The sequence below is a fragment of the Rutilus rutilus genome (genome assembly GCF_951802725.1).
Source record: "Rutilus rutilus genome assembly, chromosome: 14".
NCBI classification, from domain to species: domain Eukaryota; kingdom Metazoa; phylum Chordata; class Actinopteri; order Cypriniformes; family Leuciscidae; genus Rutilus; species Rutilus rutilus.
This window is the reverse complement of record NC_140219.1, coordinates 5,281,011-5,308,743: the sequence shown is the minus strand read 5'-3', so window position 1 is coordinate 5,308,743 and position 27,733 is coordinate 5,281,011. Positions and strand designations below refer to the sequence as shown.

General features: G+C 35.7%; 1 protein-coding gene across 1 annotated transcript; it reads left to right on the top strand.

The window, feature by feature from the left end:
* The first annotated feature begins 1,088 nt into the window (after window positions 1-1,088).
* On the top strand, window positions 1,089-27,719 carry csf1ra (colony stimulating factor 1 receptor, a). The gene is made up of 22 exons (XM_084430614.1): window positions 1,089-1,171; window positions 3,400-3,564; window positions 9,080-9,361; window positions 9,782-10,069; window positions 10,681-10,817; window positions 11,288-11,450; window positions 12,783-12,984; window positions 13,156-13,271; window positions 15,132-15,243; window positions 15,785-15,972; window positions 16,045-16,136; window positions 17,420-17,546; window positions 17,997-18,101; window positions 19,148-19,258; window positions 20,315-20,477; window positions 21,078-21,157; window positions 21,489-21,598; window positions 21,767-21,889; window positions 22,011-22,122; window positions 22,870-22,969; window positions 24,961-25,069; window positions 26,024-27,719. The coding sequence occupies exons 2-22, from the start codon at window positions 3,516-3,518 to the stop codon at window positions 26,180-26,182; spliced, it is 2,928 nt and encodes a 975-aa protein (XP_084286740.1). The 5' UTR covers window positions 1,089-1,171; window positions 3,400-3,515; the 3' UTR covers window positions 26,183-27,719.
* Window positions 27,720-27,733: the final 14 nt, after the last annotated feature.

Below are 27,733 nucleotides of genomic sequence, written 5' to 3'. Positions count from 1 at the left end.
CTGTGGCGTTTAAACGATGATCAATTGGTCCTAAGAGGCTCAAAATATCAGCCTGAAATACCCGCTGGTACGTGGCAGGATCCATGCTTTAGTGTTTAGTGTTGTTTAGAGTTGTCAGAGATGCTCTTCTGCAGACTTCGGTTGTAGCGTGTGGTTTTTTGAGTCACTGTTGCCTTTATCAGCTGAACCAGTCTGATCATTCTCCTCTGACATTAACAAGTCATTTTCACACAGAACTTCTGCTCACTGGATATTTTCAGTTTTTCTGGCCATTCTCTGTAAACCCTAGAGATGATTGTGTGTGAAAATCTCAGTAGATCAGCAGTTTCTGAATCACTAAGACCAGCCCGTCTGGCGCCAACAACCATGTCATGTTCAAAGTCACTTCTTCCCCAATTCTGACGCTCCAACTTCAGCAGATCATCTTGATCATGTCTATACGCGTAAGTGCATTGAGTTGCTGCAATGTGATTGGCTAATTCGATATTTGCATTAACAAGCAAGATGAACAGGTGTACATAAAGTGGCCGGCGAGTGTATATTAATAATATGTAATATAGAAAGTATAGGCTACTTGAATAACTGCTGGACATTTCCAGAAATGAACAAAACCTGTAATGTTTTGGGCAAATATCAGAGGGCAAATACTGGTTTGTCATCAGGATCTATATACATCATACTGAAGACCTTTCACTGCTAAGATCTGAGTAATTGAGTGCACTGAAAAATCGCGTAGGCCTTTTTCCTTCTTCGAACCCTCGTAGTCCAAACAAAAGCAACAGAAAAAAGCCATAAAGTGAGCAAAATCAATTATCCACTCATCTCAGGCAAATACAGCCGCAGTCTTTCTTCATGTGATATTAAAAGAAGCTGTTGATGGCCTGTTTTTCACATGTAAACACAGATGTGCTGATCATGAGGCTTGTCTGAACACTGGATGGTTTTGTTCAAGAGGTCACGGACAGACGTCCATAACTCCCGCAGTTCTCAGTGTTCAGGACCCGCATTCGTTTCAGTTGAGTACCGCAGTGCTGCCGGTTTGAGGAGTGTGACCGTTCCAGGCCCTGGCGAGCTTCAGTTTGAGCTTCAGACGGGAGATTACAAGGACACACAGCAGAAGGTTTCATGAAGATCTTCTCATCTGGATCTTTAGAGCTTCACTGACACTCAGGTAAACAAACCTTTGTTTTTTGTTGCACTGCAAAAAAAAAAAGAATCTTTTGTCTTTTTCAGTAAAAATATCTAAATGTTCTTAAAATCAAGATACACTCTTCAGATACGATATTAAGTCGAGTTTTCCGATAAAATTATCAAAATGAAGTGAGTTTGTGATAAAAAGATTAAGTTTATTTTAAAACAAGAAAAATATCTGTCCATTGGGTGAGAAAAATAAACTTGCTTTCCTTTTGAATTAAATGTATATTTCTTACCCACGTTTTTTAAGCATAAACTCAATTCAATATGATCAATCTTTTCAGAAAGCAAGACCTAATAGGCCTATCTTGTCATTTTGCTTCTTAACTGCAAAAATCATTCTTGTCTTGTTTTCCAGTACAAATATCTAAACATTCTTAAATCAAGATGCATTTATTTGAGAAGCAAAATAACTTAAGAATTTAAGTATTATTTTCTGAAAAATACCCAAATTTAGTGAGTTTATGCATAAAGAGGCTATATGCAACTTTTTCCCCAAACTAAACGTACCAATAGCCTTTTTATTTGACCATTTATGACTCAAACATCTCCTGATGAGCATACTGACACCTTGTCAGCTCACAGTGGGTGCACCTACAGTACCAGTCAAAAGTTTGGAAACATTACTATTTTTAATGTTTTTGAAAGAAGTCTCTTATGCTCATCAAGCCTGCAGTTAAAAAAACAAAAACAAAAAAAAACAGTAATATTATGAAATATTATTACAATTTAAAATAATGGATTCTCTTTTTTAATATATTTTAAAATGTAATTTATTTTTGTGATGCAAAGCTGAATTTTCATCAGCAAATACTCCAGTCTTTGGTGTCTTATGATCCTTCAGAAATCATTCTAATATGCTGATTTGATACTCAGTTATTATCAATGATGGAAACAGTTGTGCTGTTTAATATATTTTTTTGGAATACTTTTTTCAGGATTCATTGATGAGTAAAACGTTAACAGCATTTATTCATAAAAACAGCATTTATTCAAAATAAAAACATTTCTAACAATATAAATCGTTACCATCACCTTTTATCAATTTAACGCATCCTTGTTGAATTAAAGTACAAATTTCTTAAAAAAAAAAAAGTTATTGTTCCCAAACTTTTGAACGGTAGTGTATATTGTTACAAAAGATTTCTATTCTAAATAAATACAGTTCTTTTTAACTTTTTATTCATCAAATAATCCTGAAAAAAGTATCTCAGGTTATAAAAAAAATATTAAGCAGCACAACTGTTTCCAACATTGATCATAAATCAGCATATTAGAATGATTTCTGAAGGATCATAAGACACCAAAGACTGGAGTACTTGCTGATGAAAATTCAGCTTTGCATCACAAAAATAAATTACATTTTAAAGTAAATTAAAAAAGAGAACCATTATTTTAAATTGTAATAATATTTCATAATATTACTGGGTTTTTTTGTTTGTTTTTTTTTTACTGCAGGCTTGATGAGCATAAGAGACTTCTTTCAAAAACATTAAAAATAGTAATGTTTCCAAACTTTTGACTGGTACTGTATAAGCCTGTATCCTATTTTTCCTATTTTCTGTCGGGTCGGATTTTTCGCGCGCTGTCTGCGGATGTGACGTCAGGCGCGTTCATGTTAAACGTTTCAGATCACTCTGCCACCACCGCTAGTCAGCAAACAAACTTAGTTTCTCAAACAATATATGTATTTGACTGTTCTTACCTCTGTAAACATAATGTTGACTTCTTTGCAGCGGATGACTTGTGAAGTGTGCACGTACGAGAGCAAGCAGAAAGGAAGAGCAGTTCCGTTTTTTGGCCACAGGTGTCAGTCGCGAGTTTAAATTTCAGAAAATCGCATGTAGCCTCTTTAAAACAAATGTAAAATATCTGCCAATGAGGTCCCTTTGAATTAAGTTAATTTTTTTGACCCCATTTGCAGATATTTTAGAATTGTTTTAACCATAAACGTACTAAAATTTGGCACATTTTTTAGAAAATAATGCTTAAAATCGTAAGTTATTTTGCTTCTCAAATAAATGCATCTTTATTCTAAGAATGTTTAGATATTTGTACTGGAAACCAAGACAAACATTCTGAGCAAGAACTTCGTTCTCAATATCAACGTCGTTTTTGTGCACACCAATAGACTTTATCTCCACAAAATGTTTATTTGTAATACTGTTTCTAAGGATCATTGCTCAGTCAGCTAATTTCCCTCAGTTGTCATATCCTGTCAGACAGAAATGAGAAGTCTGTGTTGACGGACCGAAGGATCAGTCCTTATTTCCTCTGAGACACTGAAGACTGATAAACTGTTGAACAGGAGCCGCTCTGAGATGTTTGCGGTCCTGTTCGTCTGTGGGATCCTGTTCGGCCGAGCCCAGGGTAAGACTCTCAACATTTACATTACTGTAAAAAAATTTTTTTATATATATATTCTATTATTTCTCTTAATTCTCAGATGTTTCTCCTGTCAAAAGTCATAGTAATCTCACATTAGTTTCAGAAGAGATCTGAAAAATGTCTCAAACTCTGCTCAAATATGCCAAACTCTGTATTCAGAAGTCATAATATGACCTCATACATTCCTCATCAATTGATCTGATATGCTTTCTCCATTCATTTAATATCTCTTATACTCATGCTTTAGACTCGTGTTTGTTTCTTATAAGCATTTTTAATAGAAACATCTGAGACAAATTTGATGAAATGAGACAGAACTGAGATAGATCTGCATTAAATCTTCAGGACGATGAAAAGATCGTTTTCCAAGATTCTTGGTTTGTTTTTGTATTGATGTGAACCGGTTCTTGATCTGGTTCTTGTGTCTCAGTGTTTCATACACAATTGTGGATGAAATCGGTTCTGAGGTGGATTTGAAATGTTGTCTATGGATTGACTCTGTTTATCGTGTCATGTGACCAGCGCTGATGGACTTTGGTTTACTGTAGCTTTTGAGAATTAGACTAAAGTGTGCACTTACTCAGTATTTTTTATTTTCTTCCCTGTACAAATATTCAAAAACATTCTTAAATCAAGATCAATTTACTTGGGATGCAAAAATATATACAGTATATATATAATTAATCAAAATTAAATGAGGTTTATGATTAAGAACAAATGTAGTGTTTTCCCTTTGAATTAACAATTATTTTTCTTACCCTATTGGCAGATATTTGTTCTTGTTTTAAGCATAAACTCTTAAAAATAATGGTTCTTTATTGACATTGATTGTTCTATGAAAAAACGTTAACATCCATGGAATCTTTCTATTCAACAAAAGATTCTTCAGATTACTAAAATGTCTTTTTTAGAACATTTCAACTAAAGATTCTTTGGGGAACCAAAAGTTTTTCTTCAATGGCATCTCTGCGAAAACACCCTTTTGAAACCTTTATTTCTGAGAGTGTGAACTTAGCACCTTACACTCTAAAAAGAGATGTGTTAAAAAACAACACACAGCATGTGTTGATGGTATTTTGACACATGTTGTGTATATTTTTAACACACAATGTGTGTTCAAGTGTAACTCTGGATAGAATAGCACTGGATGGAGGAGAGTTTGTGTTTATGAAAAAAAAGTATAGGTATATTGTATATGGTATCCCATAAAATGCTCTAAAATAAATAAAGCAATACATTCAAATAAATAAATTAAATCTTAATTCATGAAAACTTAAAGATTAACGGGTGTTTTTTGGCAGCCAATCACATCATGCCTCTTTTTCAATGTCTTTTTCAAATGCTGCTTTCACGTGTTATTAATAACCAGATTAACTTTATTTCTGTCAGACTCTACAGAAGCTCTTATTGAGAATTAACAGGTTTTGGTGTTGACGATTCATTGAATGTTTCATTTAAAGTCACCAGAATCGTGATTAGTGTCAGCTTTATTTGGGCTCTTGACCTTTAACTCTTTAACATTAGTCTTCTGTGATTGCTGTAAATGTGTATTTATTTTAACACATTTGAAACAGCAGAAATAATCATGAGAAAAATATGTTTAGATGATAATATTATCACCATGGATATGTAGTGTTGTTAAGCTCAGCAAGAGTTCAATATTTATAAGATTAATGTAATATTTAAAATATGACTTTTAAAAGGATTAGCATATTACAATTAGTTTAAAATTAGTTTTTAAATGTACAGTGCATACAGGACTTTACAGTCTATGGTATCAAGCAGACATCAAGAATCAGCGTATGAATCTCAACAATGGTGACAAACATAAAGCTTCATGCCGCAATGCATGCTGGGTGCCACCATAGTACAAATCTCATCCATGACTCCCAGCATGCATTGCGGCATGGAGCTTTTTGTTTATCACCATTGTTGAGATTCATACGCTGATTCTTGATGTCTGTATTTGTCTAGTTTCTGCTGCAGATTAAAATTTTTAGAAAACATTTTTTATTATGTTGGATAGCATGATGTAGTGTCACAAGATTGTTATAACTAGCAAATAAATAAATTAAATGCACACCATCCATATACTCAAAGACTTGATCAGATCAGCACTTGTTGATTATGACATCATCAAGAAACATCTGATCATATTTTCTCTCACCATAACAAATGTAGGCCTATTTTATTAAAATACAGTTAAAGCAGCCAGAGAAAAACTAAAAGAAGAGTAAAGGGTCAAGAGCTCAAATAAAGGAGCCATTAATCACGATTCTGGTGACTTCAAATAAAACATTCAGTGAAACATCAACATCTAAACCTCAGTTAATTCTCAATAAGAGCTTGTCTATGTAGATTCATGATGTCTAAACCATCCAAATGTTCAAACAAACTCTTTATTAAATGTCACTGGACTCCATAAACACAAGTTAACAATACGTTTCAGTGTTCATCCAGACACTCAGTTGTAAAAACACAGGCACTCTGGCAAATACACACCGACTACAGTCACATGTGACACATATCTGACACAAGTTGTGTAACTATAACACATTAGTGTGTAAAAGGTTTCAACACACTCCCTGTGTTAAGAACAATAACACACTGGTTGAGTTAAAAGTAACACAAAATGTGTTGTCCTTAACTAGACACACAGGTGTGTTAAGATATAACACAGGTTGTGTTGTTTTTAACACATCCGTTTTAAGAGTGTATATCTGAAGGCATTGTGCATCTCAAGTAAATTTATCTTGATTCAAACTGTTTTGATATTTGTGACCCAGGACCACAAAACCAGTCACATGGTTCATTTTTTTTTTGCAATTGAGATGTATGCATCATATGAAAGTTGAATAAATAAGCTTTCCACTGGTGTATGGTTTGTTAGGATTGGACAATATTTGGTCGAGATACGACTATTTGTAAATCTGGAATCTGAGGGTGCAAAAACATCGAAACATTGAGAAAATCTCCTTTAAAGTTGTCCATTTATGTTCACAATTGTGCTGCATTCACTCACGAAAATAAATGGTTTATACATTTACGGTTTGAAATTTATAAAATATCTTTATGGGACATGATCTTTACTGAATATCCCAATGATTTTTGGCATAAAAGAAAAATCAATAATTTTGACCCATACAATGTATGGTTGGCTATTGCCACAAATAACCCGTGCGACTGGTGACTGGTTTTGTGGTCCAGGGTCACATTTGCGCTAGAAAACAAGACAAGAAAAAAACTGAGTAAGAACATTAATTTTTGCATTGATATCCAAAACAACTGGTTTTTTCAAGAAGACGCAGATGCTTAAATTCTCATTGAAATGAGTTTGAATAAAACACACACAACACAAACAAAAGGCTCGTCCCATTAAATGACGGAAAGAGACGTGTTTTATTGTTAGACCTTTAACATTCCAGTTCATGCGTGAGCGTCAATGAGGAAAGCAGAAGTGAGAGAAGGATCGGGATGTTTGAGGCTGATTGCGCAGTGCGGATCACGACTCTTCATCATGTTCTCTCACTGAACACACACACACACTGCTTTCATTTCTCTCCTCATTACTTCGCCCCTCATATCAACACATTCACATGAACCTTTTCTTATCGATATGACCATCAGCGTTTCAAGAGAGATCTGCAGTACAGAGAGCAGGAATGATGCTTGTCGAGAAACATGTCATAATCTGACAATTTTAAACCAGAATTTGGTCACACTTTAGATTACGGTCCAATTCTCACTATTAACTAATTATTAACTATGATTTTTGCCTCAGTAAACTCCTAATTACTGCTTATAATAGGTAGTAAGGTAGTTGTTAAGTTTAGGTATTGAGATTTTAAGGTATGTAGAATATGATCATGCAGAATAAGGCATTAATATGTGCTTTATACCTACTAATAAACAGTCAATAACCTAATAATACTAAATGCTAATAAGCAACTAGTTAATAGTGAGAATTGGACCCTAAACTAAAATGTTATTGGGGAGTTTTGTAAACCAGGATATATACATATAGTTGATTTACACTTGTAGGTTTGTGGTTTCATTTAAGGTGAATCTAGAAGAAATTTTAGAGAATAAAACACTTCTACAGCTCTATACTGTTTCACATACTATATAAAAACCAGTATGCAGTATATAGTGTGCAGTATGCAGTACACTCGCCTTGTGCTAAAGTCAAATCAAGTCACCTTTATTTATTTCTGTAGACATTGTTTCAGCTTCACAGAAATAAACAGGAACTGAATCATTGATGGGAGTTTTATCAAATATGAGTTCTTGTTCAAAAGAGTCATTATTTAGTTGTGGGAATCTGAACTGAGAGTCTGAAGTTGTAATGTTTGATGGGGTTTGTCAGATGGAGGAGTTTGAGTAATCCGTTTGAAGTTTAAGGACATCTGGGTTAATGAGAGGTCAGACTCAGGAAACGTCATTAATGTGAGTCATGAAACATCCATTGTTGCAATATGATGAGAGAAGCTCCCGGCTGTTTATTTCTATAGATCTAAATGTATAAATCTTATTTCTCTTCTAAGGGTGTTTGGAGTAACATCTGAAACAAACTTGAAACTCTAAAGAGCCATATTTGATACACACATTTCTAAGGCCTCTAAATGATCAAAACTTTGCTGATAAACTTGTTGCACATGATCTACTGCATGCCTTCTGTCGTCTGAGTGATAGTACTCATTATTGGAGATATAGAGTGACGACTGATATTTATATGAGTTTATGTCGGTAGTTGGTTATTCTGTTATAAAGATCTCACTGATTTACATTACAAGCTATCATACTATATGAGCTAGAGCTGTAATCGGGCCTTAAAAGTTCGGCCCGAAAAGGCCCGAGCCCGACAAGTACATTTTGATTGACAGCTTTTTAAAAGCCCGAACCCGTTTACAGCCCGACTGTCCAAAAGGCCGTCTATCAGCAGTGATAAGAGTGTCGGAGAATAGCGCGGACACGCGCTTCACACCGCGAGCCGGCACACGCACCACTCGGCGGAAAAGGGAGAGAAAGGAAAAAAGAGACTGCGCCGCACGCACACAGCTTTGTCTTTCGTAAAAAAAAAAGGAGTAATTTATACATTTTTTAACATCATTTATTCATGACTAACGGAGGCTAGAGGCCACTTGGAAGTTGGAACAAAGAAATAAAATAAGTCCTCCAGAGACCAGCCTCCATTTCACCTCCTCAAGAAAGATCCATTTTCACGCTAATCTGACACATCACCTGACCGCTCATTTACCACGCAACCCGAAGCGCGAGCCCGAGCCCGGCCCGAGCCCGTGTAAAATAATAGAAATTAAGACCGAACCCGACCAAACCCGTCGGGTCCCGTCGGGTTCGGGCAAAGATCTTCAGCTCTAATATGAGCCTGAAAAGCTTGATTTAACAAAGAGGTTTATTAAACTGTTCCATTTTGAATATTGTTTCTCTTCTGTGTTTTGATTGTTTGATTGTTTCTCTTCTGCGTTTTGATTGTCAGGTTTGTCTGAACCTCGGATCAGACTGAACTCTGGCGCTCTGGCCGGATCTGATGTGATTCTCAGCTCCGGTTCTCCTCTTCATTTGATCTGTGAGGGCGACGGCCCGGTGACATGGCATCTCCGACTGGCCAAATTCAAACGTTACCTCTCCAAAGATGTCGGAAACATCCGGAGTTTCCGTGTGGAAAAAGCCACGGCGGATTTTACAGGAACATACAAGTGCAATTATTCGAACGGAAATGACTCAAATATGTCGTCTTCAGTTCATGTGTTTGTCAGGGGTGAGTTCATTTCTACTTCTCAACTTAACACTTTATAAATGAACATGAAAAATGTATAGTTGACCATATATAGAACAACTTGAGGTTAAGTAAATTATGAAAGAATTTAAATTTTTTGGGTGAACTATCTCAGTTTAAATCAAGACACATTTACTTGAGAAGCAAAATGACTTAAGATATTAAGTCTGGCTTTGTGAAAAATGTATCAAAATGAGGTGAGTTTATGCTTAAAACAAGAGAAAAAATCTGCCAATGGGATCAGAAAAGTAAACTTAATTCAAAGGGAAAACGAGATTATTGGCAGATTTTTGGATATTTGTAATGGAAAACAAGAGTAGGTGTGGTGTAGTGGTTAAAGATCTGGTCACTGGTGAAGTTGAGTGTTCAATAACATGTGAAACCGCATCTGTGTTGTTACAGATCCCCGAGATCTCTTCGCTTCACCGGGTTTCATTCAGCCATTTGTGCGTAAAGAAGGTGAAGATCTGTTGATCCCGTGTCTTCTGACCGACCCCGACGCCACGGACTTCACCTTCCGCATGGAGAACGGCTCAGCGATACCTTACGGCATGAACGTGACCTTTGACCCCAGGAAAGGTGTCCTGATTCGCAACGTTCAGCCTGGATTCACCGCCGACTACATTTGCAGCGCTAGAATTGGAGGGGTTAAGAAAGTGTCAAAGATATTCAAAATAAACATCAGGCAAAGTGAGTTTTATTTAAGCTGCTGTGCTTACTCAGCAAAAAAAATCAAAAATAATAATAATTAAAAGTAAAAAATTGTTTTTCAGTCCAAATGTCAATATACATTTATTTTTATATCAATACATTGATTTGAGAAGTAAAATGACTTCAAAAATATTACATCTTGCTAGCTCCAGATTTTAAGAATAAGAATAAATTGATACATTTTGGAATTTTGTGATTTCACAAACTGTTCCAAAGATGAAAAGCTTGTAAAAAAGCACAAAATTCCAAAATGTGTCAATTTATTCTTATTGCTGAATGAATAATGTAAAACAGGGTTTCCCAACTTTGAGTTGACAAAAAGCTAATGATTAACTCAATCATAAAAAATTTAAATAAATAAATAAATGTAAAATGTATAATTTGAAAAAAATATATGTAGTCTGCTATAATGTTACAAATATTTCATTGATTTACAGTAAAAGCTATCAGAATTTCATCTTAATCTGCACAAAATTGCAAAAGCGTATGGGAATCCCTGATGTGCAACATTCAGTACATCAGAGTTGTAACAAAATATCAAAGTTAATGAAAGCTACTCATTTAATATCTCTGCTGTATTTTTTAATCAGGGTTACGTTTTCCACCGTACGTGTTCCTGAGGAGAACCGAGTATGTGAAACTGGTGGGAGAGAGCTTACAGATCATCTGCACCACAAATAACCCAGACTTTTACTACAACGTCACATGGACACACTCCACCAGAAAGGTACGACCTTTGACCTCTGGACTCGTGCCTGATTCTGGGTAAAATATTTTTTTAATGAAATACATCAGGCCTCTTTCAATTGACTAAAAAGCCAATAGTCAGTTTTAACTGGCACGTTTTTGGGAAACAATTGTATTATTCAAAAGCGACAGTAAAGACATTTATAATGTTGCACAATATTTCCATATTAAATAAATGCTGTTCTTTTGTACTTTCTAGTCATCAAAGAATCCTGAAAAATCTTGCTTTATCTTGGTTTCCACACAAAAATGAAGCATCACAACTGTCTTTACCATTGATAATAATCAGAAATGTTATGATCACAGGAATAAATGACATTTTAAAATATATTCTAATAGAAAACATTTCACAAAATGCCAGTAATTTTGATCAAATAAATGAAGCCTCGGTGAGCAGAAGAGACTTCTTTAAGCATGTAAAGAGTCCAGTAATGTTGTTCTCATTCGCAGCTGCCTCGAGCAGAAGAGAAATCAAAGATGCAGGGGGATCGTTTGGCCATCGAGAGCATCCTCAACATGCCGGCTGTTCAGCTGTCTGATTCTGGCAACATCACGTGTACGGGCCAGAACGAGGCCGGAGCCAACAGCTCCACCACACAACTGCTGGTCGTGGGTGAGAATCATGCTTGATATGTCATAGTTTTCAGTCGTGTGACTGACACAGAGACCTGGAGGGCACAACATCCATAGAACTGAAGCACGGGCCGGTTCATTTTTTAATTTTGTATATTTAGATCACCTCTGAAAAGAAAAAAACAAAAATATGTGAACAGTATTGGGCACTTGTGATCCATATAAAGCACCAGCTGCAGTATTTCAATAGTCCTGCATTCTAAAAGGCTGAACGTGAAAGTGCCTTAAAGGAACACGCCGACTTTTTGGCACTTTAGCTTATTCACCTTATCCCCCAGAGTTAGATAAGTCCATACATACCCTTTTTCATCTCTGTGCTTGCCGTAACTCTGTCTGACGCACCCACCGCTAGCCTAGCTTAGCACAAAGACTGGAGGTAAATGGCTCCAGCTAGCATACTGCTCCCAATATGTGACAAAATAACGCCAACATTTTCCTATTTACATGTTGTGATTTGTATAGTCACAGCGTGTACAAATAACAAGGTCACATGAGACACAGCCATCTTCTCACCGTATACATACTGGGAACTATATTCTCAGAAGGCGAAGCACTGCTACTTCTGCGGAGTGATTTACTCCAACTCTGAGCGAACTCTCTGCTCCTCACCACGGGGCTTCTCAGGCGCTGCGAGCAAATCACTCCGCCCAAGTAGCAGTGCTTCGCCTTCTGAGAATATAGTTCCCAGTATGTATATGGTTGGCTGTGTCTCATGTGACCTTGTTATTTGTACACGCTGTGACTATACAAATCACAACATGTAAATAGGAAAATGTTGGCGTTATTTTGTCACGTATTGGGAGCAGTATGCTAGCTGGAGCCATTTACCTCCAGTCTTTGTGCTAAGCTAGGCTAGCGGTGGGTGCGTCAGACAGAGTTACGGCACGCACGGAGATAAAAAAGGTATGTATGGACTTATCTAACTCTGGGGTTTACGGTGAATAAGCTAAAGTCCCAAAAAGTCGGCGTGTTCCTTTAATGTAAAGTGATATTAAAGGATAAAATATACAGCTTATTGATGTTGCATACTATATACTAGCGAGCAGACGAGCCCAGAATGTAAACAACACGCCAAATGGTTAAGCGTTTATAATGGTTTTCTATGGAAAGGCGCTTAATGAGAAACTGCACGTCATGTTTATATTCTGGGTTCATATGCTGGTCTTTTAATATCACTGCAAACCTAACTGGCTGGCACTGGAGGAAAGCCTTGTTTTTCCCTCCAGATGGCCGTTTCTATAAGGGCGAGACGTTGGTGTTGGTGTTGTTTGGTGTTTTTAAAACGATTAAAGCACTTTTTGATTTGTGACAGACGAGCCGTACATTCGTCTCTCCCCGAAGCTCTCTTCTAAACTCACTCACCGCGGTCTGTCCATCGAGGTGAGGGAAGGGGACGATGTGGATCTTTCTGTTCTGATCGAAGCGTATCCTCCTCTGACCTCACACCGGTGGGAGACCCCAACGTCCCACAATGCCTCACTCCCAGAGAACAGGTTTTACAACTACAACGACAGGTCAGTAGAAAGCACACATTTAGTGAGTAAATGACAATATATAGCCAAATGCAAATATCAACCATTGCAAGCAAGATGAATTTTCACACATGCCAGATTGACATCTTCATGGGCCGACTGTGATGTGTGTTTTGTTGGGATATATTGAGCTCAGTGTTTGTGAATGTGTAGGTACGAGGCGCTGCTGTTCCTCAGGAGACTGAACTTCCAGGAGATCGGCAGCTACACACTCCATGTGACCAGCAGCAGGAAAAATGCCTCCATTACTTTTGATATCAAAATGTACAGTAAGTACAGTTAGTCTGTTTATGTCTGCACATCATCCAAGTGTGTGTGTATATATCGGGCTGCCAACTTTTGAGGTTAGCTCGGAGGGAGAATTATGGAGGGGGGGGAGGTTGGGGCGTATTGGATTGGGTATGTAAAAAAAAGTCTTGCATCACAATAAGTGTATTGTGATTGTCAAAACATTTTATTAACTAAACAGAATTGTATTAGATTTAGTGACAACATGTTACAATGTTTACATGGTACAATTTCTGGTAAGCTATGTTTTTTTTTATTATTGCTTGACACAAATTTCACAATAAAGTTCAGAATCAGATCTTTTGATTTGATTCAATATTGACTCAATCAGACCTACACAAGATAGGCGTACATTTTTCTCAAGAAAAAAAAAATCTCACCTAATGCTGTAAACATATAGAGAGCTTAAAATATAGAGATTAAAAATAACTCAAATAAAATATAATGCATTTTTTTATTATAATAACAACCTTATTTAATGATATAAGTACAAATATAATAAATATGTAATAGTAGCCTACACATATTTAGCAAAATACTCTCTATAGCTCCTTTTTCTAGCTTAATTTTAACTAACGTGCTAGCCTATATTATGGTCATTAAATGGATTTCCTGAGGTAAATGTTAAGTGACATAATTGTTCTCCAGCTGTTCAGTTGACCCTTTCCGCGGTTGAAAAACACTGATTGATCGATATTATGTATGAGGAAAATACATTTCTGTAAGTTGTACTTTATCTTTCAACGTTGTTCATTCGTGTTTATTTACTATTAGCTAGTAGAGATGATCGTTCACGTGCCGCTAGGTATCTGTCGCGTCACATTTACAAGCGGTATTTAGTGTTTGAATTTCGTAATAAAATTGACAGAATCTGAGAGCTGAGATTTTTTTATATCATAAGTAACCTGCTCTGGCTAGTCTGTCGGTCTCCGTGTCTTTGCTTCGCGATTTTTCTGTGCGTGAGAAAATGGATGGGTGGCGTGAGAGTGTGTGAAAAGTGTCAATTGCGTGAGTCTCACGCTCAATGCGTGAGAGTTGGCAGCCCTATAAATAAATAAAAATCCCCCATTCAGTACCAAGTAAAACTTTACCAAACAGGCACTAATTTTAAGCACTTGAATGAATTCAAAATGTGTGTAAATTAAATATTTGAGCTGTAAATTTGTCTAAATCTTTTTTTTTTTTTTTTTTTTTTTTTTTTTTTTTGCTTTTAATCACAAATGTATTTACTGTTTTGATTTTTCTGTCTGTAAAAAAAAATCAATTTCATATGTCCATGCAAATGCTCTTGGCAGGAGTTAATATACACTACCGGTCAAACGTTTGGAATAATTACGATTTTTTGTATACATTTTTTAGCACAATGATTTCTGAAGGATCATGTGACACTGAAGACTGGAGTAATGATGCTGAAAATTCAGCTTTGATCACAGGAATAAATTGCATTTTAAAATGTATTCAAATCCAAAACAGTTATTTTAAATTCAAATAATAGTCCACAAAATTCCCATTTTTACTAAAATAAATTCGGTAAGCAATAAAACTGTCAGCTTTGGTGAGCATCAGGAGACTTATTCTAATTATTCAAAACTTTTGACAGGCAGAGTATTTCATATAACTTTGCACAGGCAAGGACTGTATTTCCAGTGCAGTGTATAGTTGGGCCATTTACTTCAATCACAAGTGCAACACACAAAAAAAACAAAACAACATGAGGAATGAAATCATTTTCTGTGTAATCAACGCTACTGATGGAGCTGAAGATTATTGAACCCAGAACATTCCTGTGAAGAAATCAAGTCAAAGCCGTCTGAGATATTCAAGCTCGTTTTGTTTGACAGAGAAACCTGTAGCGACGGTGAGATGGGAGAATGTCACAACTCTGACATGTAGATCTTCTGGATATCCAGCTCCCAGTATCTTCTGGTACCAGTGCGCAGGAAGCAGAACCACGTGCGTGTTTGCCTCTTTATTACACGTCTGACAACACTGGCACTGTTATGAGCTGTTGAGTTATATCAAAATCAAGCCATTTTGCTTTCTAAATTTACATTTGGGATTTTATTGTGAATGATTCATTAGTTATCTTCAACAAGAAACTCAGAAATGCATCCAATTACAGAAGTGAAACTTGCTGCCTAAATTTAAGATTTCTTTTATTTGAACTGCATTCATTGGTGGTGGTTGTGGAAATTCCCGTCTTCTATGTAAAGCGCTTTGAGTGCCAAGAAAACTATATATATTGACTGACAAATATGCATCACATTACATTTATTCAATCAGCGTTTATTAAATAATAATTTATTCAGATTTAACAGTTTAAATAGCCTGCAGCGATTAACATGTTGCCAGAGCCTCCAGTGAATGACATGTTATTTTGTTTAGTTGTCTATTAAAGCGGTGTAATGTTCGATGCTCTTCAAATGCAGCTCTCCTGTAGAGCTTTTAGTGCCAGTCCTGTGATGATGATGATGATGATGTTTGTGTTGAACAGTTGTCCAGAGAACACCACAGACCTCCAGCCGATCCAGACTCAGACGGTGGAGGTCCAGAAGGATCCGTACGGCTCGGTGGGAGTGGAGAGTGTGCTGACCGTGGGCCCGAACCGCAGGATGACTGTGGTGTGTGTGGCCTTTAATCTGGCCGGTCAGGGCAGTGACGTCTTCTCCATGGACGGCTCTGGTAAGTGTGTTTCTAGAAGGTTCCGGCTGATTCCTCAGGTTCAGTGGTGATGTGTGTGTGTTCTGGTCTCAGATCAGCTGTTCATCAGTGCGATGTACGGATGTGGAGCCTCCATGCTGGTCCTGGCACTGCTGCTCGCTCTCATGTTCTACAAATACAGACAGGTGAGCTTCAGTGAGTGTAAGATCTCTGCCGTCCTGTACAGACAGGTGAGCTTCAGTGAGTGTAAGATCTCTGCCGTCCTGTACAGACAGGTGAGCTTCAGTGAGTGTAAGATCTCTGCCGTCCTGCTAAAGACTTCCTCAGAGGATCACTTCCTCAATCCTGCTCAGTTCAGTGGAAACTGTAGTTCTGCTGCTTGGTTTCATTGGTTGTCTTATTGTTTGACAACCACTATCTCTTATTGAAACAAAGATTGTTAATCTTTTTTTCACTCTTTCTTTGCTTCTTTGCTTTCTTCTTTCTTTCTTTCTTTCTTTCTTTCTTTCTTTCTTTCTTTCTTTCTTTCTTTCTTTCTTTCTTTCTTTCTTTCTTTCTGTCTTTCGCTGTCTCTCTTTCGCTCTTTCTGTGCTGTTTGCTCTTTCTGTCTTTCACTTTAGCTTTTTCTTTTCTTTTTTGCTTTTACTTTCTTTTCCTTTATTTCACTCTATCTCGTCTTTCACTCTTTCTTTCGCTTTTTCACAAATATAATCTTTCTTTCTTTCTTTCTATTTTTTTCTTTCTTTCTGCCTTTTGCTCTTTTTTTCTTTGTCTTTCTTTCACTCTTTTTTTTCTTTGTCTTTCGCTCTTTCTTTCGCAAAAATATAATTTCTTTCTTTCACTCTTTTTTGTGCTTTTTTGCCTTTTCTTTGTTTTTCGTTTAGTTTTTCGCTCTTTCTTTCGCTTTTTTTATTCCTTTCTTTCTTCTTGCATGCTTTCTTTTTTTTGCTCTTTTTTTTGCTCTTTTTGCTTTCTTTTGCAAAAAATTTTTTGTTTTGCAAAAAATATTCTGTCCTGCTTTCTTTCTTTGGCAATGATATAATTCTTCCCCAAGTATTCAGAAGATATATGAGAGATTTTTAAGGAATAGACAATTTGTTGTCGAAACAATTTTCATTCAGAAATTGCTTGTAAATTTCACAATTAATTACAATGAAACAAGCAAGTAACATTGAATTAAATTTGATATTTTGAAGTTGAAAGAATATAGTATTTTCTCTTGTAAAACATACTGTTGTTTATATTGTTTTATTTTCAAGAGTAGTTTGCTTTGTTTAAAAAACGAACACAGAATCAAACTGTTCCTGACTCTCTTCATTCATATCCCTGGTCTCATCAACAATTCATCATGTTCTTTTGAAGATTTGAGACCTGTTGATTTCACGCACTTTGAATTGCCCGTCAGTATCATGTTTATATGTGTGTGAAGCCCTGGACTCTAGTTTATGCCTCTCTTCTCTGTTGTTAGAAACCCAGATTTGAGATCCGCTGGAAAATCATTGAAGCCACAAATGGAAACAACTACACCTTCATAGACCCGACACAACTTCCATACAATGAGAAATGGGAGTTTCCTCGAGACAAATTAAAACTAGGTCTGTACTGGGTCACTGACGTCCAACACACTCTCATATGACAGCCTTTTGAATTATGAATATCATGACGTTCCATTTGACACCATTAAACCTCAACTATCTTTTCTAAGTCATAAAAGTCTAATAATGTGACATTTTTCAGAATTCAGATACAGTTTTCTCTCTGACGCCATTTTATTTCCTTTATTTATTTGTTTGTTTGTTTATTTATTTATTATCATTTGTTAACATTAGTTATTAGTTAACATGAATGAAGAATGAACAACACTTCTACAGCATTTATTAATCTTAGTTAACAATTTTAATTGACTAAAACATTGTTAGTTCAAGTAATGTGACTTAATGCATTAACTAATGTTAACAAATGAGACCTTATTGTAAAGTGTTACCGTAAAGTGTTTGTTCATGTATTGAGCTGTAAGTGGTGTGTGTGTGTGTGTGTGTGTGCAGGGAAGACTCTCGGCGCTGGAGCATTTGGGAAGGTGGTGGAGGCCACGGCGTACGGCCTGGGGAAGGATGACAACGTCATGCGTGTGGCTGTGAAAATGCTGAAAGGTCAGAAAACATTACAATTACAAAGAGTACTACATTGTTACTATGTTTTTAGTAATTTAGTACTGTGGTAATACTATGGTATGATTATTAAATTTCACATTTCTTTTCTGAAGCTGCACGATTCACCTTTTTTTTGCTTCAAATAGAGATCACGATTCTGAACAGACAACTAAACAAAATAACATGTCATTTACTAGAGGCTCTGACAACATGTTAATCGCTGCAGGCTATTTAAACTGTTTAATTATTCTGAAGGAATTATTTTTAAAAAACAGATTGATTCAATCGACTGATTCAAAAATGATGAATTTTGCAACATTCCCACAGTTATTTTTTCTTCACAGAAATGAACAGAAAAAAATAACTGTGGTAATGTTGCAAAATTCATCAAGTATGAAACGAATTCATTTCCGCTGTAAAGCAGCTCTACAGAAGATGAGCATGTCATTATTCGTCTCAAGTCAGTTCAATGTTCATTCAGTTTAGTTCAATAACAGTGTCAAAATTGCTTCTTAACTATGTAACAAATTTGACCCAGCTCTAAAGCAGCTTTACAGAAGACAATGGTCTCGTTATTCAGCTCAATGTTGATTCAGTTCAGTTCAAAAACGGTGTTAATGTTGCAAAGTTCCTTAATTATGAAACAAACAGGATTTTTTTAACGGGAATGAAAGCGAGGCTGTGAGGGATAGACATACTCTTCACTGGGTTGTACTGTTATTCAATGTGTTTTTGGCTTGTTCTGCTGCAAAAGATATCTTTCCAAGAAGTTTCAGTAGACAAAAAACGTTCTGCTTTATACCATTGAAAACACAGCAAGTCTATCTTTCACAGCCTCGCTTTCATAACCTGTCATGGAGCTGCTCTGAATAATGTCTATTCAGTTCAGTAATTACCATTACCATCTGCAGATAATTGGCAACAGCCACTGAAAACCCCATTTTGGTCCAACATTACTTTTGTTGTAAACATGTTTCTCTGACAAAACTATTTCACAAAGCCAGTAAGCGTATATTGAACTGTGTTGTGTTGCATGCTGGGAGCAGCCAGCGCTCATCGAGACGAGCGGGAGGCTCTGATGTCAGAGCTGAAGATCCTCAGTCATCTGGGACAGCACAAGTACATCGTAAACCTGCTGGGCGCCTGCACACACGGCGGTAAGACTCAATCCTGCTCGCTCGGGAAAATAACCCTGCTTTATGAGCACGGATGAACCTTTCACATCCATGCAACCTTCGCATTGCACTAAATGTTCTTTATTAGTGGAAAAGGGTTCTTTAGATTATTGTGATGTTCTCGACACTAAGAAAAAATGCTTCTTTTAAGAACTGATCACTAAGGGTGTGTTCACACTTGTAATTCGGTTCGTTTGCCGCTCGTCAACCAAAAAAAAAAAAAAATTTAGTCCTGGTCCGCTTAGTGTTCACATTGGCATTTTAACACCGAACCTAAAGACACGGATCCTAAAGGGATAAAGATGTTCACAACCTAATTGGCTTTTATAAGGTATATTTCGCAACGGAATTTACCGAACATTCATGTGTTCTGGGCTAAATGCGCTCGCTGTATGTGTGTAGCCTACATATGATGGTATTTTGACCAGCTGAACTCGTGAAGAAGAGAGAAAATGTGTGTGTTTGTCACACACAAACGAAGATCTGCTGCGAGGAGACGCGGTTCTGACGCCTGAACCGAACTGTGATGGGCAACATCACGACTATGATGAGAAAAAATAGGTATGCTTAGGGCAGATGTCCTTTTTAGAGTCACATCTTGTGACATCATGTCTTGTTTTTGGTCATTTACATGTCTTTGGTCCATGTTGCGTTCATATTTCATTCGAACCGCACCAGAGTTGGTTTGGAAGCGGATCTAGACTCATCTTAGCTGTGTCAGTCCGCTTGTTTGGTGGCACCAGGGTTCAGGTGGCAGCGTTCACACTTATTCAAATGAACTGCACTAACAGAGAAAAATCAAACCAGGGTTCGTTTTAATCAAAACAGACATGCAACGTGTGAACACACCCTAAAAGGTTGTCTTTATTTTCAAGAGAGTGCATGGCTGGGGAAAAAAATGGTTTTAAATAGGTTTTTAGAGCTCTAATTGACCAAGATGTCAAAAGCAAAAGCTATTTGCCTAGCTCGAAACCATGTAAAACCATCGGAAACTGGTCATGGATTTTGATTTTTGGTTCATATCCGGTCCATTCACAGGTCCTGTGCTGGTGATCACAGAGTATTGCTGTCATGGGGATCTTCTGAACTTCCTGCGTAGCAAAGCCGAGAACTTCCTGAACTTCGTCATGACGATTCCGAACTTTCCAGAGCCAACGATGGATTATAAGAATGTGAACACTGATCGAATGTTCATCAGAAGGTCTGTTAAATAAACATACACAAATATATCAAACAAATATATAAATAGATCAAATATATATATATATATATATATATATATATATATATATATATATATATATATATATATATTAAAATTAAGAATGAACAATACTACTACAGCATTTATTAATTTGTAATGTTAATTTCAACATTTACTAGTATTTGTGTGACATGTGTGATATGTGTGAAGTAACATGAACAAACAATGAACTGCTGGATTTTTATTTTACTAACATTACCAAAGATTGATAAATGCCATTAAAATATATAGACATACATTAACTACTGTTAACAAATGCAACCTTATTGTAAAGTGCTACCGAATTATTTTATTTCAGCTATGCAACATTTGACATTTTCATTTACTTTAACTTGATGTACTAAAATAATTAAACTGGAATAAAGATGAATAAACATATTTAAGAAAAATGACAAACACACAACAAGGTTACTAAAAATTAGGATGTAAAATACACACAAAAAAAACATAAAAGCATCTCAATGATCGTAAAATAACAGTGGTTGTAGTGGCTGTTGTGTTCATCATTTGATAATGTTGATTATTTGACGATGACAGTGACAGTGGGATTTCCAGCACATGCTCTGATAACTATCTGGACATGAAACCGGTCACATCGAACACAAACTCTGTTCTGGGTGAGTCACAAACCACTTTCACATCACAGAGACATACAAATCTTTAATGAATATCAGATGTTTGGTATGACACCATATACTGTATTCTTTTTTTGTATTTGCACTTTTTATGTTCTTGTGTTGTAATTTATGATTTTTTTTTATATATTTCCTTTTTATTATAAATATTTGATATTTTGTATGTATGTATATTTTATACATATAATTATATAAAATCATGTTTCACAAATGTGTCATGTTACACAAGGGAAATGGGTTCAGGACATAATTTTAATTTTGACTTTAGAAAGAAGAAACTGTTGAAATGCATGCGGTTCCTCTTGCGCTCCAGGTTCTTCTGCTGAGATTCAGGAAGAAGATTCGTGGCCAGTGGACATGGACGACTTACTCAGATTCTCCTATCAGGTGGCGCAGGGACTCGACTTCCTCACGGCTAAGAATGTGAGTCCCTAAAATAAAAACAGAAAACCACCAGCAGCCTCATAAACGACGAGATCTGCTCGAAGATCTGGAGGAAGTTACGTTCATAAACAATAGATGCAAAAAAAAATTTACATTGCATCTTCAGGTAATCAGTTGATCTGATGGATTGACTGTAAATCTTCACAGTGCATTCACAGAGATGTGGCGGCCAGAAACGTTCTCCTCACCAACAGTCGAGTGGCCAAGATCTGTGATTTCGGACTGGCTCGAGACATCATGAACGACTCCAACTACGTGGTCAAAGGAAACGTGAGGGAACAAACAACACAAACGCTGTGATAGACCTACAAATCAAGTTCAGTTTAAATCAATACTAATGTATGTGTGTGTGTGTGTGTGTGTGTGTGTGTGTGTGTGTGTGTGTGTCTAGGCCCGTCTTCCAGTGAAGTGGATGGCTCCAGAGAGTATTTTCGAATGTGTTTATACGGTTCAGAGTGACGTCTGGTCTTACGGGATCCTGCTGTGGGAGATCTTTTCACTGGGTGAGACAGGAACACAGAACTTATTCTTTTTATTATTATTATTATATAGTCAGTTTGACCCACATATGGAAATAATGGTTAACCCATGATTTATTTCTTGATATTCGGTGACCTTTTTTGGTCTCATTTAGTGTCATGAACAGGCATCAGCATATCAACACTCTGATATGCTGTGGAATGTGCGTACCAAATTAGTTATGATAATTAGTAATAGTTACGATTATGATGTTCCCGGGTCACTTTGACCCAATAATTTCATTAATTAAGGGAGCTGCAGAGAACCAAAAACTGTACACGTCCAAATATTTTTCTGCTTTGATGGAATATATTGTTATCAGTTCATACCTGTTAATTTCAGTGGGAATTGAACCCATGATCTTGGCGTTGCGAGCGTCATGCTCTACTGTTTGAGCTATACACTTATTAAACAGTGTCTAAAATGGTTTAAATGTGTAAAAAAAAAAAATACTTACAGTTTTAAAATCATATGCTCTCATGTTTGTCTGTTTGTTTCTTTATTTATAATGTGTGAGAACTACTAATGGTAAAGCTTTCTTGTTTTTACCTGATTTGTTTTACATGGTGTACACCTGTTTTTCACTTAGTTTTGCATAGTGTACTGTACACCTGCTAATCTAAAAAACATCATCAGGCGTCTTTAATGCATAATAGATTAATATTAAAATCATGTCCAGTCTCATTGCACACACAGGTGTGAGATTTTGACTCGTCTGCATGTTTCTGCAGGGAAGAGCCCGTATCCCAACGTCCTGGTGGACTCCAAGTTCTATAAAATGATCAAATGTGGATATCAGATGTCCAGACCTGACTTTGCCTCTCCAGAGATGTGAGTGAGATGTTCATTATCAGACACAAATATTCATTCTTTATTATGACCATTTCCCACAATTTACAATAATAATAAATCATCAAATCTATGAAATTTGGGAATGACGTAGTGATTTCAACCATCTACGTGAGATCTACATCGTACGTTTAAACTCTTTTAAAGAAGGAATATGTGCAGAAGCCCACTTTCGCCACAAAGAAAAAAAAGCATGCTTCAGTAAATCTTAATTATGACATAAAAAAGTAATATTTATGCCATTCAAAAGCAAAATTATGAGATAAATAGTCGAAAATATGACATTAAGTCATAATTATGAGATAAAAAAGTTGAAATTATGACAGTAGTAGTTGTGACTTATATCACAATGACAAAAAGTTGAAATTATGAGAAAGTCGAAATTATGACATACTAAATCATAATTATCAGATTAAATGTTTTAATTTATCAGATTATAAAGTCATAATTGTCTTTCTGTAATAATTACAACTTATGTCAATTTTGACTTGTTATTATTTTGTCTTTTAATGTCGTCATTTTGATTGTTGTAGTTGATTGTCATAAAAATATTTTTTATGTCGTAATTATGACTTTAACGTAAAAATTTCAACATTGTCATACATTTTACTTTATCTTGTAATTTTGACTTATCTCATAATTATGAGTTAGTATGTCATAATTTCGACTTTTTATGTAATAATTATGAATTACGAAAGCATGATATTACCTTATGTGGCAGACATTATGTGCGCTTTAAATGTGTGTGATGACGAGGAGCACTTAAATGAGAATATGTGTATATTTAATTTTGTATAGACATTCATAACTACAATATTTGTATCCAAAACTAATTTCATGCATTTAATCAAGAAGATTCAGATGAAAATGTTTTAAATATCAATAGTCGAGTCAGGGTTTTCATGATCTAAAACTAAAGCCATTAAAATTTTTTTTTTTTTTTTTTTTCTTGAAACAAAAAAAAACCTATTTTATTTCAGCTAGTTTCCAAGGCAATGTTTCATATTTTTATTCAGTTTAACTTGATGCACTGCAACAACTAAAACTAAATCTAATAAAAAAAACTTCATAGACATATTTTTAAAAAATGACAAAAACACACAGTAAAATTACCAAAACTTGAATTAAAATTAAAACCAAAACAGAAAATGTACAAATAAAATCTAATTCAAAATATGAATAAAAACTATAATGATATATCAGTGAAATAACAGGAGTGTCCAAGTCTTTGACTGATCATGTATGTTGTTTTCATTGACTCTATGAATACTAAAAATAAAGCACAAAAATAGAAAAAGAAAATGTGAAATTTTCCACGAGTGGCTCCTGCGTCTCGGCTCCTGTTTGTGTCGTCCTGCACGGATCTTTAGTTCTGTGTGTTAAACACATGATGCGACTGCAAGCCTTTGATTTTCCACACATTTCATGCTCGTCCTCTCGTCTTCATCCACGCCGTGTGTCTTTACTCTGCTTCACTGTCAGTGTTCTTACTGGAACTAAAACTATTACAACTGAAATAAAGCTTCAGTAAAATAAAATAATATGACCATTAGGGTGGAAAAAACTTAAACTTATTTTTATTGCTTATAAACACTTTTGAAGAATGGAAGCCCATTCCTGCCACAAAAGGAAAACCAATGCTTTAGTGAATCTTAATTATGACATGAACATTTGAAAATTACATACTAAGGTATAATTTTGACTTTTAATTTCACAATTATTACATAAAAAGACAATTATAAGGTAAAGTCAAAATTATGAGATAAAAAGTTGAAATTTTATTTTATATTTACCTTACATCAATGAAAAGTTTATTTATTCAGCTTTCATATGATGCATACATCTCAATTTCAAAAAATGTACCCATGTGACTGGTTTTGTTGTCCAGGGTCACATTTCATCTTGTGGTTTTGTGGTAAATGTGATTCAGACGACAGGTTCTGTGATGATGAAGCACATGATGTTGTGTGCAGGTACACCATCATGAAGATGTGCTGGAACCTGGAAGCCTCTGAGAGACCAACGTTCAGTAAGATCGGTCAGCTGATCGAGAGGATGCTGGGAGACACACCTGACGCACAGGTAAACTGCGATCAACACATTAGATACTCATTATCCGCCCCTATAGGTGAATAACTGGAAGAATTAATAAACCGGATAGCTATTTGGATAATAAATAAAATAGTAGGAATACCAGTTAACAGCATCGAGCAGCATAAGCAAGTGTATCTTTTCGGCTTCAATAACTAGAAGCAAATGACACACATTCAAGTTATGAAAGGCCTCACTTTTTTTACATTAAAATATGGCCTATTGTTTTTTTAATAGTGAAACTGTACAACACTTAACGGTCGAATCACATTTCAGAGCATACATTTAAATTTTGTGTTTTACATTTAAAATTAAAACTAAATTTTAGAAACATTTTCGTTTCGTTACTTGAAATTAAATAAACATTAACTGAAATATAATGTAAAAATGGTTTTTATTTCAGCTAGTAGCCAAGACAACATTTCTCATTTTCATTTAGTTTAACTTGATGTACAAAAATGATTAATAACTGAAATAGAAATGTGTGTGTATATATATATATATAAACTTTAAAATTAAAGTGAAAGTGGAATATACAAAAATAATAATGCTTTCAAAATATGTATAAAAAAACTATAATGGTGTGTCAATGATATTAAAATAACACTGCATCACCTTATGCATTTCAATTTTGTGTTTTGCATATTACAACTTTTGCATTTTAATTTAGCATATTTCACATTTTAAAATTTTCTGCAAAAATAATCCCTGAACTTTTGTTAGTCTGATCAAATCATGAAATGGGATGTTAAAAATTGAGGTTGACATCACTTCAAGCGCATTGAATTGTGGGATACGGTATCTCAAAAATGTAGTCCATCCACGCATACAGTAAAACCGCATACTGTGCACAGTCCATCCCGCAGTTAAAATAGCATGTTTTTTCCAGTGTTTGTGAGTAATGAACCAGTCACATTCTGTAATTATTTCCATAATCCTTCACAGGAGACAGAGTACCAAAATGTGCAGTCTGAAGAGCACAGTGACCAAGAACCAGAGTCATGTGACCCCGTGAAGCATGAAGAGGAGTCAAACGAGACATCATGTGACCCGGAAGAAGAAGATCAGCCACTTATGAATGCCAACAACTACCAGTTCTGCTGAGGACACACACACGCATGTACGCATCATTCATTCATCTGATCTGTGGAAGCTGGTTTCCGTCACAGAATAATACAAATAAAAGTTTAAAAGCGAAATAAAAGCGAGTTAATTGTGGGTTTAGATCACAAAATTTAGACTTTTTCTCTCGCAATTCCAAGTTTATGAGGGAAAAAAGTCCTAATTGTGATCTTTTTTTATATTCTGTGGCAAAAACAAGCTTCCGTGGTTCTCAAACACAGTCCCGGCTCTGATTTCGTTGCTCTGCTTCAATGAAATCTAGTACACTTTGTCTGCTAAGATTAAGAGTGAACCGGTTTCACTTCTCTGCCAAGTGCTCGAGTGGAAAACTCCAAACCTTGGATTTGTTTGGCGTGCCTTTTTTTTTTTTGGTAAACGTGTGTCTTTTTTTTCCGTTACTTGAACTTCTCGGTCGCCAGGGTTGGAAAGCATCGTGTTCAGCGTTTAACACGCATTGCATTTGCAAACGCTGCATGTTTCACTTCCACTTTATACTTTTGCAATCACTGAAAAACTCACAAACAAACAAACATGATGTGCATCTGCATCACACGTATACCTCTCCTAATGTCAGCACGGGTTTCATGCAGGACGTCAATCAGTGGAGGTCAAAGGTCAGATATGAAATCATTCATCTGCTCTAGTTCTTACTCAATCCTTGTAGGAAAACACAGTGTTTTATTGCTTCCCGCAATGATTACGGGGGTTTGGAGTGATAGCGCGAGGTCAGCGGAGGTTTGGAGGACAGATTCACGTCTCCAACGGGGGAAATATTGACACTGTTGGTGCAATAATGTCGTCTTGTTTCTTCAGATAGCTGCGGGTCAAAGGTTAAACGCATTAACCGACAACCCTAAAAAGCTTTAAAAATAGCGAGGAAAACAACGACAGAAACCATTTCAGGAAGAAAAACTAACCGTTTGCCTTTTCCTGTAACGTAGAATGAAAGGTAGACAAGTTTCATTTCATGTTAATCTGCGCATTTACACTGCAAAAATGATTTTCCTCAGTATTTTTGTCTTGTTTACAAGTACAAATATTCTTAAATCAAGATGCGTTTACTTGAGAAGAAAAGTGTTTGCTTAAAAAAATATCGGTAACACTTTACAATAAGGTTTCATTAAACATAAAAATGAACAATACTTCTACAACGTGTTTTAATCTTTCTTAGTACATCTCAACATTTACTACTGTATTTTAAAGATCAAAAGTTGTATTATCATTAATGCATAAATGCTATAAAAAAATCTATTTTTCATTGTTAGTTCATGTTATTAATTCATGTTAATAATGAGACTTTATTGTAAAGTGTTTCCGAAATATCGGTCAGTTGGTTCAGAAAAATAATCTTTTCACTTTGAATTAAGTTTATTTCTCTGACCCAAATGGAAGATATTTACTAATATTTATAAGCATAAACTCACTTCATTTTGATGTTGATATTTTTTCAGAAAGGAATACTTAATATCAGATCCATTTACCTGTGACGCAAAATGACTTAAAGGGATAGTTCACCCAAAAATGAAAACGCTG

Coding starts and splice junctions, on each gene's coding strand:
- csf1ra (XM_084430614.1), top strand. CDS start 3,516: ATGTTTGCGGTCCTGTTCGTCTGTGGGATCCTGTTCGGCCGAGCCCAG. Junction 17,547..17,996: donor TCGAGACAAATTAAAACTAG/GTCTGTACTGGG, acceptor GTGTGTGTGCAG/GGAAGACTCTCGGCGCTGGA. Junction 21,890..22,010: donor ACTACGTGGTCAAAGGAAAC/GTGAGGGAACAA, acceptor GTGTGTGTCTAG/GCCCGTCTTCCAGTGAAGTG.